The 20,635-nt window shown below is 41.7% G+C and overlaps 1 protein-coding gene across 1 annotated transcript; it reads left to right on the forward strand.

The window, feature by feature from the left end:
* Positions 1-2,606: 2,606 nt before the first annotated feature.
* Positions 2,607-5,526, forward strand: LOC129863415 (carbonyl reductase [NADPH] 1-like). Its single transcript, XM_055935386.1, has 4 exons — positions 2,607-3,038; positions 3,795-3,975; positions 4,825-4,948; positions 5,033-5,526. Exons 1-4 carry the CDS (start codon positions 2,753-2,755, stop codon positions 5,270-5,272), a joined length of 831 nt encoding a protein of 276 aa, XP_055791361.1. The 5' UTR covers positions 2,607-2,752; the 3' UTR covers positions 5,273-5,526.
* Positions 5,527-20,635: the final 15,109 nt, after the last annotated feature.

Below are 20,635 nucleotides of genomic sequence, written 5' to 3' on the forward strand. Positions count from 1 at the left end.
TACTTAACAGTTTGCTGGAAAAAGCACACTGTGTTATAAACTGGATGTCATAGTGTTCATTTAATGTTACACTATTTTCCTCCGACAGTAGTGGCTGCTTTTCATTTCGGGTGGACGGGCTGAACCAAAAATTATGATCATGTCACGCGTGTGCAGTGCACATTTCGAGCCAAGTTACTTTGTCAATTGATGAGAACATCAGGAAGCTAATTCTGAAGACAGATGCTGTACCATTAACAGTGGATCAGTGGCTCTTGCAAGAGCTGACCATAATGTAACGTCCCTCTTGGGCAAGGGACGTTACATTACATTTTGTCACGATGGTTGTGGCTGTGGCTGCTTTGACTTGAACAGTATATTTTTCTGTAACACCTGATAGTCACTATATGGTTTTTGTTCTTCCATCCCTAAGCCCCCTATATTGAGTCTGAGAATCTCCAGCACACAGCTGACACAAAAGAATGTTGTCCACAAAAGGAGTTGCGGTGGGAATAGTATTTGTCATTTACCAATAAATCATACACTCAGTATACCAAATATTAGGAACACCTTCCTAATATTGAGTTGCACCCCCCCACCCCCTCTTTTGTTGTAAAATAATGGACTCTACAAGGTGTCGAAAGCATTCCACAGGAATGCTCGCCCATGTTGACTCCAATGCTTCCCACAGTTGTGTAAAGTTGTCTGGATGTCCTTTGGGTGGTGGACCATTCTTGATACACACGGGAAACTGTTGAGCGTGAAATACCCATTAGCATTGCTGTTCTTGACACAAACGGGTGCGCCTGGCACCTACTACCATACCCTGATCAAAGGCACTTACATCTTGGCGCCGACAGATAAGGCTGCCGTTCTTCTAGTATTTTGTTTCATTGTGTGTTATTTCTTACATTATTAGGCCAGAATTTTTTTGTGTTATTACATACAGCCGGGAAGAACTTTTGGATATCAGAGTGGCGGTAACTCACCAGCATTACAAACAGGAATACGACTTTTGTGAATCGGATCCTTTGTTCATACCCCCCAGGGCAATTGCTGCTGTTTGTCTGATATCCAACAGTCCATGATAAGCTCTGTTGACCATGAGAAGATTTTGCAGAGAAAATGGGGTGAGGTATAATATTTAGGCTCGGAATGACGTGTCCATTGTTTACCTGGTCATCAATGATATGTGGCCTATTGTTTACCTTGTTACCTGGCAATGACCAAAAGGGTGTTTCAATAAGCTGTTTGTCAGGTTTTGGCCAGGACTGTTCAGGTTTTGGTCACTAGATGTCCCCATTGCACCTTTTTTGTACCTTTTGTTTTTTTCCTTGCTCTAATTAGTGTTTGCACCTGTGTGTCGTCCCCTTGTTAGTATTTAAACCCTGTGTGTTCCTTAGTTCTTTGCTCAGTGTTTGTATGTTATCAACCAGTCCCAGCCCAAGCCTTGTTCTGAACATATGTTTTCTCTTGTTGGATTTTCCAGAGGTTCTCTGGTTTTGTTCTTGTGTTTTTTGGAGTAGTCTTTTGAGGTTTGTTTTTTCCCTTGCTGTTCTTACCACTGTGGATTTTCTTTGTATTTTGGAAGATATCCATTTTTTGCCTCTTTGCTTTATTTTGGACATTGTGGATTTAGATTCTTTGCCTGAAGATTTTGTTCTTTAATTAAACCACCATCTCTAGTACTGCTGTGTCTGCCTCATCTTCTGGGTTCTGCCGATTTATTAGTGACTGTTTCTCGCACCGGGTCCTGACACTGTTAGTCAAAGCAAGCTCATGAATATAATCTCCCTGCTCACTTAGCCTGTTCTTTCAAACTTCCCGATAGTTAGAGATGAAGGAGAATTTTAAATGTATTCAATTCTGAGCATTTTAATTGTGTAAAAATATTATGGGGGATGTTTTGGTCATTCAACTGCTATTTTTACTTGGGAAATAGGTTAACTGTGCAGGATCTTTAATACATGTGAGTGATGTGAAAAAAACGTCCTCAGCTACAGTTATTTCAATAATTGAATGGCTGTTTTGTGCACGATGATGATGATTAAAGTGTCTTATTCAGAATTTTCAAATCTATCTTCTGTATGTGGCCTTCTATGGATAGTATGTCAGTTAAAATGCAGTAGCGAAGCAAAATTGTAGGAGCAGTCGAAACTGTGTTTATATACCGGAACCCTGGATGAGAACTGTTGTATGAAATAGAGAATGATAGAGGCCATTTAGCATGGGCAGCGCCATTGATAGCTTCCACCATTTTAAAGTAGTCAAAGTACTCAACTGAGTGGGGATTCATGTGGATTGTAGCCTCAATGGCACTACCCATGCTTTCACAGATGCTACAATGGCACATATATAAAGATGAGTCCTATTTATCTCTGTGTATAAAACCAATCGGTATGTAAAGCAAAGAGCTTAACTGTGCCAGCCAGCTCTTAATTTCTATTCAGTTCAACTCGCAATATGCCATCTGAACTGTGTGTAAATGACCTAACCTCTCCCATTTTATATAAGTATAATCATGTGATATGACCTCTCCCTCACATTTTTTCATGTGGTTATCTGATCAAAGATTACCCAACATCTGTCAGAGTGACAGTGCACATTCCTTTGTTTGCAAAAGTAGCCAATAAGGCTAGACTTCCTCTACACCCAGATCAGCGTACACGTCAGTCTAATACAACCACAGCGCAGTTAATTACATTATTTAAACCGAAGTTGGGCTACTTTAACTAATTCCTTTACAGGAAGACATTTTTGGAGAGCAAAGGAAATGTCCAAAAAAGTGGCAGTAGTTACCGGTGCCAATAAAGGCATAGGACTTGCGATTGTGAGGGAGCTTTGCAAGGCAAAATTTACCGGGGATGTTATTCTTACTGCTCGAAATGAGAAACTTGGAAATGAGGCAGTGAAGATGCTAAAGTCCGAAGGATTTGAAGTTGCTTACCACCACCTTGATCTCTGCAACCAAGCCAGCGCCAAGCAACTGAGTAACTTTCTGCAGAAGACTTATGGGGGATTGGATGTGCTCATTAACAACCCTGGAATGGCTTTTAAGAGTTCCGTACGGTAGCCTATTCTACTATTTTGGCGACTCTGGCCATGCAATTGTTACTGTTTTAGCCGATCATAACAATTATTCTCACCCGGGCGCCGGTATAGGTGTGTTTTGCACCGACTGAACATTGATTGCGTTCTATTTGGAACCGGGCTACTTCCCGGGCATGGGCCAGGGCCCGCTCTATCCGACGGCGAAGTCGGCTCAAAACTAAAGCGACTTCATTATGCACGTGTAGTAATTCGTAGGATTTCATGTTTCCCATGCAAAAATTATTGCTTTTGATTAAAAACGATTTATCTGCATTCCAAATGAAAACTAGTTAGACAATTCAAACATTTATTTTATGGAAAAGAGATGTGTATGATGCAGTATGCTGCCTCGACAAAAGAAGTGGCTCAGATTACTGTTTATTTGAGAAGCTGCTCCTCCCTACCCGCTTTCGCTTGGGCCAGCGTAAAAATAAATCACACTGTAGCCAGATAGCACAAGATCTGCCCACAAACCTCTTACTATGTTAAGCAACAAGCAGCAGTTCATTTTAAACTGCCTACCAATTATAGTAGGGCTACTTGATTGCAACTTTTGTGTAACATGAATGATAGTCCTATGTAGTGTGATTGCAATTGAAAATTATGCTCTGAAAATGATGGGTGAGGATGACGCTATATTGACACAGCCGCCCCCCCCGCCCCCCCCACTCTCTTTCTCCCTCTCTTGTACAAAGCAATAACTGACCATCACATTTCTTCCCTAGGTGATGCGACTGAGCCTTTTGGGGAACAGGCTGAGGTGACCATGCGCACCAACTTTTGGGGCACCCTGTGGGTGTGCCATGCTCTCCTACCCCTCCTCAGACCAAATGCCAGAGTGGTGAATGTCTCCAGCTTTGTTAGCAAGAAGGCTCTTGATACATGCAGCCCTCAACTACAAGCCAAGTATGATCTTCATTCTGTATCGAAAACCTCATTCATCCTTAACTTAATTCTGAATTGTGATCTACTGAGGGAGAAATATACATTGTCATTATACATCCATCTAGCTGCAAACCTGACCATCTGTAACGGATTTCCTCCTCCTCTTCATCCGAAGAGGAGGAGCAAGGATTCGACCAAAATGCAGCGTGGTAGTTAGACATAATGATTTATTAAACAAGACGAAACGAAATACACTTGATAAACTACAAAACAAATAAACAATGTAGACAGACCTGAACTAACGAACTTACATATAACGTGAAGAACGCACGAACAGGAAACAGACTACATACATGAACGAACAAACAAACCGAAACAGTCCCATGTGGCGCGACAAACACAGGAGACAACCACCCCCAACAATCAATGTGAAAACACCTACCTTAATATGGCTCTCAATCAGAGAAAATGAAAACCACCTGCCTCTAATTGAGAGCCATATCAGGTCACCCTTTAACAAACATAGACACACATAACATAGACTACCCACCCAAACTCTCGCCCTGACCGTCAAACACATACAAAATAACAGAAAACCGGTCAGGAACGTGACACCAACTTGAAGAAAAGCCCTTTTCATCCCTTCAATAGCAGTAGTCGCATTAGCAGAAATGAAGAGCATTGTACTTAAGACCACAACAGCAAAATTGGAAAATCAAATCAAAGTGTATAATGTCAATTACAATTCTAGTACACACAAATGCTACTACAGATCATAGACAATATTTTCAAATTAATCCATTACTGTGATCATCACATGCAGTCATAAACTACTGTATTACAAGGTCTTTTTTCTGTTGCGTCTTGAAGGTTCCGTGATACTGAGCTCTCTGAGGAGGAGCTGTGCTTGCTGATGGGGCAGTTTGTTATTGCCGCTCAGCAGGGAAACCATCAGGCCCAGGGGTGGCCAAGCACAGCCTATGGCACAACAAAGGTAGGGTTCTGTCTGTTCACACAACTATTAAGGGAAATGGGCAAAAGGCAGAAATATCATACTGTTTTGTTCATCTCTGTTTAGATTGGAGTGACTGTGCTGTCCAGGATTCAGGCTCATATTCTGACTAAGACCCGGGCAGCTGATGGAATCCTGCTCAACGCTTGCTGCCCTGGCTGGGTCCGCACTGACATGGCAGGCTCCAAAGCCCCCAAGAGTCCTGAAGAAGGAGCACAGACTCCTACCTATCTGGCACTTCTTCCTGAAGGGGCCAAGGAGCCACATGGACAGTTGGTGTGGGACAAGACCGTTCAGGAATGGTAGAGTGGAGGCAGCAGGAAGTTTACCTCATCTCAATCAGAGACTTGAGGAAAATTGCACAAAAATATTCTGCCAAATTCACATGACAAAAGACGCATTGCAACAGAGGGTTGTTGACATATCTTAGCTTTTTTTTCTTTATATGATTTAATGTGATTCATTTGAATAAACACTCAGGAGTACTTTCATTGTAATGAAGGCCTGTGATTCTTTCAAAAAGTTTAATGATGTAAAGAAATAAAATAGACTGATAATAATGTCTGAGACAGTAATTTACTGGAAACTCTTGTTCAAAGTTGTAACTTTGTTTATTGAATTGAGCCTCTAGAGCATAGAGCCTCTAGATCATTTCCCAACTGGCGGCCCATGAGCCGAATTTTGCCCGCGGGGGATTTTATTGGGCCCCCAAAGTTTTCTACCAAAAAATAACTTTTTGGATTGGATATATAAAACTGTAAAAACACCAGCAAACCAGCTCCAAGGGATGTCTACAAATTATTTGTAATTACGTTCGGGCCCCCTGACCATCCGCTCAAGAAAGAAATCAGCCTGCAGCTGAATCTAGTTAGGCCTCGGGGGCTGGAGTGGTGTCACACTTTTTCCCCATCCCTAGCAAACACAGCTGATTAAACTAATTGCGTTCTCAACTGAAGATCATGATTAGTTGATTATTAGAGTCGAGGTGTGTTAGCTCGGGCTGAGGCAAAAGTGTGACACCAATCAGGCCCCTGAGGACTGGCTTTGCCCATCCCTGGTCTAGTTGATGATCCCTGCTGTAGGGGGCACCAAAGACCGATCTAGAAAGCCTAGAATAATGTTCTCAAAAGGCAGTCTATTTCTTAACACTGATTTAGCATTTTGTAGAGACCTGATTGTCTCTGCATTCAGTTGGAGGAGACAGTTGTTTTGCCATGTGTTCACCCTTGAGGGTGAGAGAGACCCATTTCATTCAAGCTACCTTATCTTCCTCTCCCTTATGAACTTGTATTGTACAAATCATCTTCTGACTAGAGGAGTAGCATTCCCACCAGATGGAATGCACTGAGAAGAGGGAAGCTTGAAAAGAAGTAGGGAGCATGGGTCTGCTAGCACAAAGACTCTTGCAGGGCACTCAACCTTGAGTGAGAGCCAGCCCTACCACATTGACCTGACATACCATAACAAAGTAATTCAAGCTGCCTGTTGAGATAGTGACATATTCAGAGTGCAAATTAATAAAATAATAATTTAACCATTCTATTTGTTTAAAATGCGATGTCTTCTGCTACAGTGGTAAAAATAAAACCATTCCAAATTAAACGAACACCCCACCTGTGTCCATAGCCGGGGGAAGCTGCAGCACCTCCTGATAAATTTGAAAAATTTTGCCTTAAAAAATAATTTTCCACTAAACTAAATTACTGAACAGACATAAATCAAAGTATTGAAAATACTACACCAGAGAGCATACTTTAGATGCAGAGGATCAATAGCTTCTAAAAAAATAGCTGTGGATTAAGTTTCATCACAACCACTTACAGTCGGGAAGGCTGCAATTTGGGCAGCATGCGTGCCAAATATAGAACACCTTGTTAAGTTGTGGCCATAGATATAATCCATAGAAGGACTTCAGAACCTCTAACCCTGGCACTTCGACTGATACATTTATGGGTACACTAGCAATGGCTGCCAGTCCTGACTTGAATGGGAACTGTCATCTATGGATTATATTTCTATGGTTGGTTGCAGCTGTCAGTTTACATTGCTGACTATCATGTGTAGGCTAGGCTACACGAGACCTCTCGACACAGTTACTGAAGGCAATCTCCATCTCACATTCACAAATTTCCAAACTAATTTTGTGGCACTGGCAGAGGCTCAAAATATAAACTGAAGCTACTCACTGTTAACAAAATGGCTGGTACATTGTGTCCACAAACATGGAAATAGACATTTGCTACATTGTTCCATGATGTTACTATTACAAAATCTTGACTAGTTAGATTCACGTAAATTTGATAAACCGCGGTGCTATCCTGGTGCTGAATCCCGCTACTAGGCCTATTTGCTTGTCTATTTGTTTAGTGGAGATGTTCCCTGTGACTGTCACTACAAGAAGCAGGTTATCATAAAGGGAAAAGCAAAACAAATCTACATTTCCCCTGGTAGCCAGATGCGAGAGGAGCGAAAAGGGCTGACATCTTTCAGTCAATGGTAAGCTAAAACAAATGTAATGTTCACTAGGTTGTAATCTAATAACCTCATTATACACTGAGTGTACAAAACATTAAGGACACTTTCCTAATATTGAGTTGCGCCCCCTTTTGCCCTCAAAACAGCCTCAATTAATTTAGGCATAGACTCTACAAGGTGTTGAAAGAGTTCCACATGGATGCTGCCCCATGTTGACTCCAATGCTTCCCACACAGTTGTGTCAAGTTGGCTGGATGTCCTTTGGGTGGTGGACCATACTAAATGCAAACGGGAAACTGTTGAGTGTGAAAAACCCAGCAGCATTAATGAATTGGACACACCTGGTGTCCCAGGTCTAAATCAGTCTCTGATTAGTGGTGAATAATGAAAAAAATGCAGTGGAATTGGCTTCAAGGTCCATAGGCTATATGTAAAAACAAACATAAAACACCACAATTCAAGTGTTTATATAGGAAGATGGTATATTCTGAACCAGGGGTTGATGGAGAAAAATACACACTTTTTCAATCTTCAATAGCTCTTACACAAAGTGTTCCATGACTATGAAATTATATATTCTGAAAGGGGAGGACAGACAAAAATCCACAGTATTTTTTTGTTGTTGTATTTTATTTTATTTTTTTACATTAGATGAAGATAAAATGTTAATATATTCGACTGTGAATGATAAAAAAAATACGTTTGTTGAGAGCAGTTGTATGAAACCAGAGAATGACAGAGGCCTCATTTTAAAGTTATCAAAGTAGTCAACTGTGTGGGAATTCATATGGGAGAGAGATAGAGAGAGGTCATGAGCTCATAGGCGCCTGAGTTATTCTGAAAAAAATAGAATTATAGTTGGATAAATGTAGATAAACATTGATATTTTTTTTGCAAGGACAAGATACTACCCTCTACATCAAAACCTTAAAACTAAATATAAATTCCATACCTAAAACCTTGATTTTGGACAAAATTACCTGAATGGGTTCTTACTACCAAGGACTTTCAAGAACAAACTTCTAACAAACCAAAACTGACGAAGAAACACAGCAGAAACCTGGAAATACCATCCAACACATAACTGAGTGAGTAATGTTCAGTCTGAACCTAATTCTGAAGCCAAAAAGTAAATTACAATAATCTCTTGGTAATTTTGTTATATAAAGCTTAGTAAATAAGGCTACTAAGCTACCAGGACAGAACAGACCTGACTGCAACTTCAATTCGCACTGAAGTGTGAAGTGAGATGTGTGAAAACTCTTGAGCCTAACAATGGCAGGAGAGTTTTACAGCCTCCCCCACCCAAATGCAGAGGCCTTTGAAGCCCCCTGTGCAGATGTCATCACAATACAGTACCCCCTGCATGGAATAAGTACAAAAAGAAGCTCCTCAAGGACGTCCAGAGACACAATTTGCTGACTGCTACAAAGAGGGGAACGTAAACAGCTTAATTTTCCACACAGACCCTCCCCCGGCATGGCACAGTGCTATAAGAGCACACTACCCCTATGTTAAGAGAGAGTGTATTGGCCCAGGGTGGAAACTCAGAATACTGGACATTGAGGAAATTGAAACAACCTCTGTCAATATGTACAAGTCTGGGACAGTGGTGCCGGGTCTCCTCAAGCAGTTCCAGCTGGACTTTTACGGGATAAAGAGAGAGCACAGCAGGAAAAGCTCTCTCTCGGTGATGACTCCCCCATCCTGAGTGAGTCTGATCACACCTCTTCAAAGTGTCCTGCAGATGAGGATAGTCACCCCCCCAGAACTGAACACCCAGGTCCCACAACTGCACTGCTCCTCCATCATTGAGAGGGATAAATTCACAGAGCTGGAGAGAGACATGGGGGAGCTCAGAGAGCTAGGTCCACACAATCCAGACATCAAATGGTATTTGTCAGGTGCCGAATACAACAGACCATAGACCTTACAGTGAAATGCTTACTTACAAGCCCTTAACCAACAAAGCAGTTAAGAAAAATACGTGTTAAGTATTTACTAAAATAAACTGAAGTAAAAAAATAAAAATAAAGAGCAACAATAACAGAACAGTAACGAGTCTATATACAGGAGGTACCAGTACAGAGTCAATGTGCGGGGGCACAGGTTAGTTGAGGCAATTGAGGTAATATGTACATGTAGGTAGAGGTATAGTAAATATGCATAGGTAATTAACAGAGTAGCAGCAGCGTAAAGATTGGGGGTGGTGGATTGGGGGGGGTCAATGAAAATAGTCTGGATAGCCTTTTGATTAGCCGTCTTCTACTTGGTCCCAATCCCGGATCCGGGAGCACCCTCATCAGTAAAAAAGCTGACTAGCATAGCCTAGCATAGCGCCACAAGTAAATACTAGCATCTAAATATCATTAAATCACAAGTCCAAGACACCAGATGAAAGATACACATCTTGTGAATCCAGCCATCATTTCTGATTTTTAAAATGTTTTACAGGGAAGACACAATATGTATTTCTATTAGCTAACCACGATAGCAAAAGACACAACTTTTTTTTCCCACCATTTTTTTCCTGCATAGTTAGCTATCACAAATTCGACCAAATAAAGATATAAATAGTCACTAACCAAGAAACAACTTCATCAGATGTCAGTCTGATAACATATTTATTGTATAGCATATGTTTTGTTAGAAAAATGTGCATATATCAGGTATAAATCATAGTTTTACATTGCAGCCACCATCACAACTCTCACCAAAGCAACTAGAATAACTACAGAGACCAACGTGAATTACCTAAATACTCATCATAAAACATTTATGAAAAATACACAGCGTACAGCAAATGAAAGACAAAGATCTTGTGAATCCAGACAATATTTCTGATTTTTTAAGTGTTTTACAGCGAAAACACAATATAGCATTATATTAGCTTACTACAATAGCCAACCACACAACAGCATTGATTCAAGCCAACAATAGCGATAACGAATAAACCAGCAAAAGATATAAATTTTTTCACTAACCTTCTCAAACTTCTTCAGATGACAGTCCTATAACACCATATTACACAATACATATAGAGTTTGTTCGAAAATGTGCATATTTAGCGGCACAAATCGTGGTTATACAATGAGAATAGTAGCCAAGCTGCCAACAAAATGTCAGGAGAAATCTTGGGAGAGGCACCTAATCTAATCAGTAACTAATCATAAACTTGACAAAAAAATACAGGTTGGACAGCAAATGAAAGATACATTAGTTCTTAATGCAACCGCTGTGTTAGATTTTTTAAATTAACGTTACTACGACATACAGCGTGCGTTAAAGCGAGACCGCACCGAAATTAATGGCGGAATAGTAGTTTCACATTTTTCAACAGAACAACGAATTAACATCATAAATAGTTCTTACTTTTTGATGAGCTTCCATCAGAATCTTGGGCAAGTTGTCCTTTGTCCAGAAGAATCGTTGCTCGGTTGTAGATTGTCGCCTTCAACTTTGGAATTAGCAGTAAACATTAGCCATGTGGCGAAGACGTGCCCAACTCATTATAACGCAGCACAAAGAAATATCCGAAAATCGCAATATACTGATATAAACTGATATAACTCGGTTTAAAATAACTACATTATGATGTCTTTAACACCTATATCGAATAAAATCAGAGCCGGATATATCTAAGGCCTAAAACGGGAGCTTTCCAGAACGCCATCCTGAGGTCTGTCTTGCGTCATGGCGAATGTTGAAAAGAGTTTACCCCACGTACCCAGACCCTTTATATGTGTCACGTTCCTGACCTGTTTTCTGTTGTGTGGTATGTGTTTAACCTTTTCTCAATAGGGGGTGCTGTTTTCACTTTGTAAAAATTTAGTTCCCAAATTAAACTGCCTCGTACTCAATTCTGCTCGTACAATATGCATATTATTATTACTATTGGATAGAAAACACTCTCTAGTTTCTAAAACCGTTTGAATTATATCTGTGAGTAAAACAGAACTCAAGTTGGAGCAAACTTCCTGTGAGGAAGTGAGAAATCTGAAATCAGGCAGTCTGTTCTAGGGTCAGTTTATTAATTTGCATGTCTTCTATTGGTCGACATGCACTGCATACGCCTTCCCCTAGATGTCAGCGAATAGTGAGAATTGGAATGGAGTTGCTAGGCAGATCTGAGGCCATATTGTAACGGTGATCCTCCTCCTCTTCATACGAAGAGGAGGAGTAGTGATTTGACCAACGTGCAGCGGGTTGTGAATACATAAAGATTTATTAGACAAACGACTAAACACGAAAACAAACACTTGGAAAGGATTTACACAATAACAAAACAACGTAGACTGACCTGAACGTAAGAACTTACATGTAACACGAAGAACGCACGAACAGGGAAAAACAGACTACACAAAAACCAAACGAACATACCGAAACAGTCCCGTGTGGCGCAACATACACAGACACGGAAGACAACCACCCACAACAAACAATGTGAAACAACCTACCTTAATATGACTCTCAATTAGAGGAAACGCCAAACACCTGCCTCTAATTGAGAGCCATACCAGGCAACCCATTAACCCAACATAGAAAACACATAACATAGACTACCCACCCAAAACTCACGCCCTGACCACTTAAGAAAAATACGTGTTAAGTATTTACTAAAATAAACTGAAGTTAAAAAAACTAAAAAAATAAAGAGCAACAATAACAGAACAGTAACGAGTCTATATACAGGAGGTACCAGTACAGAGTCAATGTGCGGGGGCACAGGTTAGTTGAGGTAATTGAGGTAATATGTACATGTAGGTAGAGGTATAGTAAATATGCATAGGTAATTAACAGAGTAGCAGCAGCGTAAAGATTGGGGGTGGTGGATTGGTGGGGTCAATGAAAATAGTCTGGATAGCCTTTTGATTAGCCGTTTACGACAACAAGCTCAGTCCGATGATGCTGTGACACACCGCCCCAGACCATGACGGACCCTCACATCCAAATCGATCCCGCTCCAGAGTACAGGCCGCGGTGTATCGCTCATTCCATTGACGATAAACACGAATCCGACCATCACCACTGGTGAGTCAAAACTGCGACTTGTCAGTGAAGAGCACTTTTTGGCAGTCCTGTTCGGTCCAGCGACGGTGAGTTTGTGCCCATAGGCGACGTTGCCAGTGATGTCTGGTGAGGACCTGCCTTGCAATAGGCCTACAAGCCCTCAGTCCAGCCTCTCTCAGCCTGTTGCGGAGTCTGAGCACTGATGGAGGGATTGTGCATTCCTGGTGTAACTTGGGCAGTTGTTGCCATCCTGTACCTGTCCCGCAGGTGTGATGTTCGGATGTACCGATCCTGTGCAGGTGTCATTACATGTGGTCTGCCACTGCGAGGATGATCAGCTGTCCGTCCTGTCTACCTGCAGCACTGTCTTAGGCATCTCAGTACAGACATTGCAATGTATTGCCCTGGCCACATCTGCAGTCCTCATGCCTCCTTGCAGCATGCCTAAGGCACGTTCACGCAGATTAACAGGGACCCTGGGCATCTTTATTTTGGTGTTTTTCAGAGTCAGTAGAAAGGCCTCTTTAGTGTCCTAAGTTTCATAATTGTGACCTTAATTGCCTACCGTCTGTAAACTGTTAGTGTCTTGACGACTAGTCCACAGGTGCATGTTCATTAATTGTTTATGGTTCATTGAACAAGCATGGGAAACAGTGTTTAAACCCTTTACAATGAAGATCTGTGAAGTTATTTGGATTTTTATGAATTCTCTTTTTTTGCTGAGTTTACTTTCAAGAGAATAAACTTTTTCCCCAACACAAAGTGGCTAAACTCTGGTGTTACGCACACCTCTAAGAATAGGGAATGCAACTCCCTGCTACAACTCAACTCTCCGTGAAGTGAAAGTAGTATGGACTGTAGGTGCGAGTAAGGATGACAAAAGGCAGAGAATTGTACCGTTTACAAGGAATTTATTCCGTCACACGGTAATTTGGGGGAAAAGGGGCTGGACGGAACCAAAGAAAGTAAATATCAAAGCCACCTCTCCTACCTTACCTGCCTACCCACCTAACTTAGCACCACCTGGTGCGCTAACCAAAATACAGGGGGTGGTCCGCCCAGGTCTTTTCTAGTGTGCCTAGACAGTGAATATACTACGGGCATATGTATGCCCGCGGGCCTCTTGCCTAAGCACTCCCTAGGTGCCTTCCCCTTCTCCCCTGGGAACAAATGAAACAGAATTATCCAAATATAATTAAGCAATTTCAAGAATCAAAAACAGTTCTTTAGCACACACATACTAAACAAAACCTGTCTCTGAGCCACAACCAAGACAGGACATCAAATCAGCGCTCTCTCAGCAACAACCACAGAACATAACCATCTCTCAGCAATGATCTTTCTTCTGCGCAACAGAACACTGGTTTTTATATAGCTTCAGAAGGCATTGGTAATTGGAGACAGCTGCGTCCTGACGAGGGGGCGGGGTCAGCTCTCCAATTAGCCATGGAGTCGACCAATCAGCTGCTTGGGGGGGATTTCAGGAAGCCATCCTGAAACACACACCTGACAAACCACAACACAGAAACTGGGGAACGTAACATCTGGTACTCAAACATTAGACATGCCCTGGAGCTGTTGTCAGAGGACAGATTAGGGTCCCCCAGCCACATTATAATTCACACAGGCACAAACGACCCGAGGGCCCAACAGGAAAGGGTGGCCACAGCACTCAAGGGAGTAATTGAAAAAGCTTCTTCCACTTTCCCCAATGCCCAAGTCGTTATCTCCACCCTGCTACCACGAAAAGACATTCACATTGTCACCATACAGCGGGTGAATGCAAGCATTTCCCGGGACTGTGCCTCAAAACTTAATGTCTACCTGACCCACCACTCCACCCTGGACTCCACCCTGGACTTGAACAGTCTTTACGGCCAGGTCCACCTCTACAAGGCAGCAATCCCAACTTTTGCCAGGACCTTGAAGGACGTCACCCTCAACTGCAGCCCCAGCACCTCACACAGGAGCGACAGAGCCACAGACACCCCGCCCAGACCAGCGAGACACCCTCTCAGACCTGCAAGACCCCTTCCCGAAGGACCTGCACCGAGAGAACCCATGCCAAGAGGACCTACACCCAGACCACAGCTTCACCAGCCACACCCCAACCAGCTGAGACCACCCCAAACAAACCCTGGCCACACCCTATATAGGCCCCCCCAGATCAGACCTAAGCCCCATCCTGCCACCTAAGAGGTATGTATCAGATGCTCACACCTACTGTAATGGTCCGGGCCTAAACCACATGAATACAACACTACACACTATGGGACACAAAGCTTTTACTATCTCATCCTGGAATATAAGGTCTGAGGTCATATGCCTTTGGCCTAGAGAACAGGAACCCAGACTTCATCAAATAAATTGGAAATACAGACATTGTCATCCTACAACAAATATGGTATAGAGGTGACTGACCCACTGGTTGCCCTCTAGGTTACAGAGAGCTGGTAGTCCCATCCACCAAAACTACCAGATATGAAACAGGGAAGGGACTCTGGGGGTATGCTAATTTGGTATAGAGCAGACCTCTATTAAATTAGTCAAAACAGGAACATTTTACATTTGGCTAGAAATTAATAAGGAAATGATCTCAAAAGATATCCCCCAATAGTATCCCCATACCTTAACGATGAGAGCTTCTCCATCCTAGAGGGGGAGATCAACCATTTCCAGGCCCAGGGACATGTACTAGTCTGTGGCGACCTAAATGCCAGAACTGGACAAGAACCAGACACTCTCAGCACACAGGGTTACAAACACCTACCTGGAGGTGACAGTATTCCCTCCCAAATATGCACCCCTAGATACAACTATGACAAAACAACCAACAAAAACAGGTCACAACTCCTGCAGCTCTCTCGCACGCTGGGTCTGTACATAGTCAATGGTAGGCTTCGAGGAGACTTCTATGGTAGGTACACCTACAGCTCATCCCTTGGCAGTAGTACTGTAGATTACTTCATCACTGACCTCAACCCAGAGTCTCTCAGAGCATTCACAGTCAGCCCACTAACACCCCTATCAGATCACAGAAAAATCACAGTCTATCTGAACAGAGTAATACTCAATCATGAGGCATCAAAGCCAAAGGAACTGCACAATATTAAGAAATGCTATAGATGGAAGGAAAGTAGTGTAGAAACATACCAAAAAATAAATAGACAACAACAAATTAAAGTCCTTTCAGACAACTTCCTTGACAAAACATTTCACTGTAATAGTGAAGGTGTAAACTTGGCAGTAGAAAACCTAAACAGTATATCTGACCTTTCAGATTCCCCATCAAAAAAATAGAAATAAGTAGACAACCTAAGAAAATGTAAAACAATGACAAATGGTTTGACGAAGAATGCAAAAACTTAAGATAGAAATTGAGAAACCTATCCAACCAAAAACATGGAGACCCAGAAAACTTGAGTCTACGCCTTCACTATGGTGAATCACTAAAACAATACAGAAAACCTGAGTCTACTCCTTCACTATGGTGAATCACTAAAACAATACAGAAATACACCACAGAAAAAGAAGGAACAGCACGTTAGAAATCAGCTCAATGTAATTGAAGAATCCATAGAATCTAACCACTTCTGGGAAAATTGGAACACACTTAACAAACAACACAAAGAGTTATCTATCCAAAACAGAGTTGTGTGGATAAACCACTTGTCCAATCTTTTTGGCTCTATAAAAAAGAACAAACAGCAAAAATACATACTGTACATGATCAATTCAAAATCTTAGAATCAGCTATTAAAGATGACCAGAACCCACTGGATTCTCCATTTACATTGAACAAACTACAAGACAAAATACAAACCCTCCACCCCAAAAAGGCCTATGGTGTTGATGGTATCCTAAATGAAATTATAAAATATACAGACCAAATATTACAATTGGCTATAGTTAAACTCTTTAACATCATCCTCAGCTCTGGCATCTGCATCTTCCCCAATATTTGGAACCAAGGACTGATAACCCCAATCCACAAAAGTGAAGACAAATTTGACCCCAAAAACTATTGTGGGATATGTGTCAACAGCAACCTTGGGAAAATCCTCTGCAGTATCATTAACAGCAGACTTGTACATTTCCTCAGTGAAAGAAAAAAGGACTGAGCAAATGTCAAATTGTTTTTTTACCAAATTACCATACGACAGACCACGTATTCACCCTGCACACCCTAATTGACAAACAAACAAACCAAAATAAAGGAAAAGTCTTCTCATGCTTTGTCGACTTCAAAAAAGCTTTTGACTCAATTTGGCATGAGGGTCTGCTATACAAATTGATGGAAAGTGGTGTTGGGGAGAAAAACATACAACATTATAAAATCCATGTACACAAACAACAAGTGTGAGGTTAAAATGTGCAAAATACACACACATTTCTTTCCACAGGACCGTGGGGTGAGACAGGGATGCAGCTTAAGCCCCACCCTCTTCACCATATACAGGGCATTCGGAAAGTAGAATCTTCTTGGGTGTGATGCCTCAAGCTTGGCACACCTGTATTTGCAGAGTTTCTTCATTCTTCTATCAAGTTTATTCCATTGCAGATCCTCTCAAACTCTGTCAGGTTGGATGGGGAGCGTCGCTGCACAGCTATTTTCAGGTCTCTCCAGAGATGTTCGATCAGGTTCAAGTCTGGGTTCTGTCTGGGCCACTCACGGACATTCAGAGACTTGTCCCAAAGCCACTCCTGCGTTGTCTTGGCTGTGTGCTTAGGGTTGTTGTCATGTTGGAAGGTGAACCTTCCCCCCAGTCTGAGGTCCTGAGCGCTTTTTCATTAAGGATTTCTCTGTACTTTGCTCTGTTCATCTTTCCCTCGATCCTGACTAGTCTCCCAGTCCCTGCCACTAAAAACATCCCCACAGCATGATGCTGCCACCTTCCATGCTTGGATGGCGCCAGGTTTCCTCCAAATGTGATGCTTGGTATTCAGGCCAAAGAATTCAATCTTGGCTTCATCAGACCAGAGAATCTTGTTTCTCATGATCTGAGAGTCCTTTAGGTGCCTTTGGGCAAACTCCAAGAGGGGTGTCATGTGCAATTTTACTGAGGAGTGGCTTCTGTCTGGCCACTCTACCATAAAGGCCTGATTGGTGGAGTACTTTAGATATGGTTGTCCTTCTGGAAGGTTCACCAATCTCCACAGAGGAACTCTGGAGCTCTGTCAGAGTGACCATCGGGTTCTTGGTGACCTCCCTGACCAAGGCCCTTTTCCCCCGATTGCTCATTCTGGCCGGGCGGCCAGGTCTAGGAAGAGTCTTGGTGGTTCCAAACTTCTTCCATTTAAGAATTATGGATTCCACTGTGTTCTTGGGGACCTTCAATGCTGCAGAAATATTTTGGCACCTTTCTCTAGATATGTGCCTTCGACACAATTCTGTCTTGAAGCTCTACGGACAATTCCTTCGACCTTATGGCTTGGTTTTTGCTCTGACATGCATTGTCAACTGTGGGACCTTATATAGACATTTGTGTGCCTTTCCAAATCATGTCCAATCATTTGAATTTATCCCAGGTGGACTCCAATCAAGTTGTAAACATCTCAAGGATGATCAATGGAAACAAGATGCACCTAAGCTCAATTTCGAGTCTTATAGCAAAGGGGCTGAAAAGTTATGTAAATAAGGTATTTCTGTGTTTTATTTTTAATACATTTGCAAAAATGTCTAAAAACCTGTTTTCGCTCTCTCATTATGGGGTATTGTGTGTAGACTGATGAGGATTTTTATTTATTTAATCCATTTTAGAATAAGGCTGCAAAAATGTGGAAAAAGGGAAGGGGTCTGAATACTTTCCAAATACACTGTATATCAACGAATTGGCGAGAGCACGAGAACAGTGTGCAGCACCCGGCCTCACCTTACTAGAATCGGAAGTCAAATGTCTTCCTTTGGTTAGCATAGGGCGGCAGCGTAGCCTAGTGGTTAGAGCGTTGGACTAGTAACCGAAAGGTTGCAAGTTCAAATCCCCAAGGTACAAATCTGTCGTTCTGCCCCTGAACAAGGCAGTTAACCCACTGTTCCTAGGCCGTCATTGAAAATAAGACTTTGTTCTTAACTGACTTGCCTAGGTAAATAAAGGTAAAGAATTTTTTTTTTTATTGTTTGAAAATGATTTGGTGAAAATTATTGTCCCCAACCAAGGAGGGCCTACCACAGCATCTAGATCATCTGCACATATTCTGTAATACCTGGGCCCTGACAGTATATCTCAGTAAGTCAAAAATAATGGTGTTCCAAAAAAGGTCCAGTTGCCAGGACCACAAATACAAATTCCATCTAGACACCGTTGCCCTAGAGCACACAAAAAACAATACATACCTCGGCCTAAACATCAGCACCACAGGTAACTACCACAAAGCTGTGAACAATCTGAGACAAGGCAAGAATATTTATTTATTCTTCCTTTATTTAACTAGGCAAGTCAGTTAAGAGCAAATTCTTATTTTCAATGATGGCCTATGAAGTGGGTTAACTGCCTTGTTCAGGGGAAGAAAGACAGATTTTCACCTTGTCAGCTCAGGGATTTGATCTTGCAACCTTTCAGTTACAAGTCCAACACTCTAACCACTAGGCTACCTGCCACCCTATGCCAGCCAAAGGAACATAAAATTCAACATACCAATTAGGATCTGGCTAAAAATACTTGAATCAGTTTTAGAACCCATTGCCCTTTACGGTTGTGAGGTCTGGGGTCCGCTCACCAACCAAGAATTCACAAAATGAGACAAACACCAGATTAAGACACTACACACAGAATTCTGCAAAACTATCCTCTGCGTACAATGTAAAACCAAATAATGCATGCAGAGCAGAATTAGGCAGATTCCCGCTAATTATCAAAATCCAGAAAAGAGACAGTTAAATTCTACAACCACCTAAAAGGAAGCGATTCCCAAACCTTCCATAACAAAGCCATCACCTACAGAGAGATGAACCTGGAGAAGAGTCCCCTAAGCAAGCTGGTCCTGGGGCTCTGTTCATAAACACAAACAAACCCCACCGAGCACTAGGACAGCAACACAATTAGACCCAACCAAATCATGAGAAAACACAACAATAATTACTTGACACATTGGAAAGAAATAACAAAAAAACTGAGCAAACTAGAATGCTATTTGGCCCTAAACAGAGAGTACACAGTGGCAGAATACTTGACGACTGTGACTGACCAAAAATTAAGGAAAGCTTTGACTACTGTACAGACTCAGGGAGCATAGCCTTGCTCTTGAGAAAGGTCACCGTAGGTAGACCTGGCTCTTAAGAACAGACAGGCTATGTGCACACTGACCACAAAATGAGGTGGAAACTGAGCTGCACTTCCTGCCAAATGTATGACCATATTAAAGACACATATTTCCCTCAGAATACACAGACCCACAACGAATTTGAAAATAAATCAAATTTTGATAAACTCACATACCGATTGGGTGAAATACCACATTGTGCAATCACAGCAGCAAGATTTGTAATCTATTTCCACAAGAAAAGGGAAACCAGTGAAGAACAAACACCATTGTAAATACAACACATTTATGTTTATTTATTTTCCCTTTTTTTACTTTAACTATTTGCACATAGTTACAACACTGTATATATACACAATGACATTTGAAATGTCTTTATTATTTTGTAACTAATATTTACTGTTCACTTTTTGTTTATTTCACTTTTGTTTATCCCCACTTGCTTTGGCAATGTAAACATATGTTTCCCATGCCAATAAAGCCCATTCAATTGAAATTGAATTGCTGTCACATATGCTATAATGGCACAGATATAAAGATGAGTCCTCTATCCATCTCTATATATGAAACCAATCAGTATGTCAAACAAAGCTCTTAACTCTGCCTGAAAATATTGAATGCCATGCGGTACACAGGACGCACCGCAGCCTAGTGCGGCTCCCCTAAGGTAGCGTTGCTAACAGCTCCATTGACAACAAATTAGTTCCACTGGAAGGCAAAGAGGTTGATGTATCGGGTGGTGTTAATAATTCGTTTTACTTGAGACAGGAGACCAAGTGGAGACATAGGACGAGGTGGATAATTTTATAATAAGGCAGGTTTATTCAAGTGTAAAAATATTATGCAAAGCGTGCAGCACGGCTCTTTTCTATCTGATCCGTATGGGGTCGTCAGGAAAAGAGGGAGTTTTCAGAATTGTTCAGT

The sequence above is a fragment of the Salvelinus fontinalis genome, chromosome 10, assembly GCF_029448725.1.
Source record: "Salvelinus fontinalis isolate EN_2023a chromosome 10, ASM2944872v1, whole genome shotgun sequence".
Classification (NCBI taxonomy): Eukaryota; Metazoa; Chordata; class Actinopteri; order Salmoniformes; family Salmonidae; genus Salvelinus; species Salvelinus fontinalis.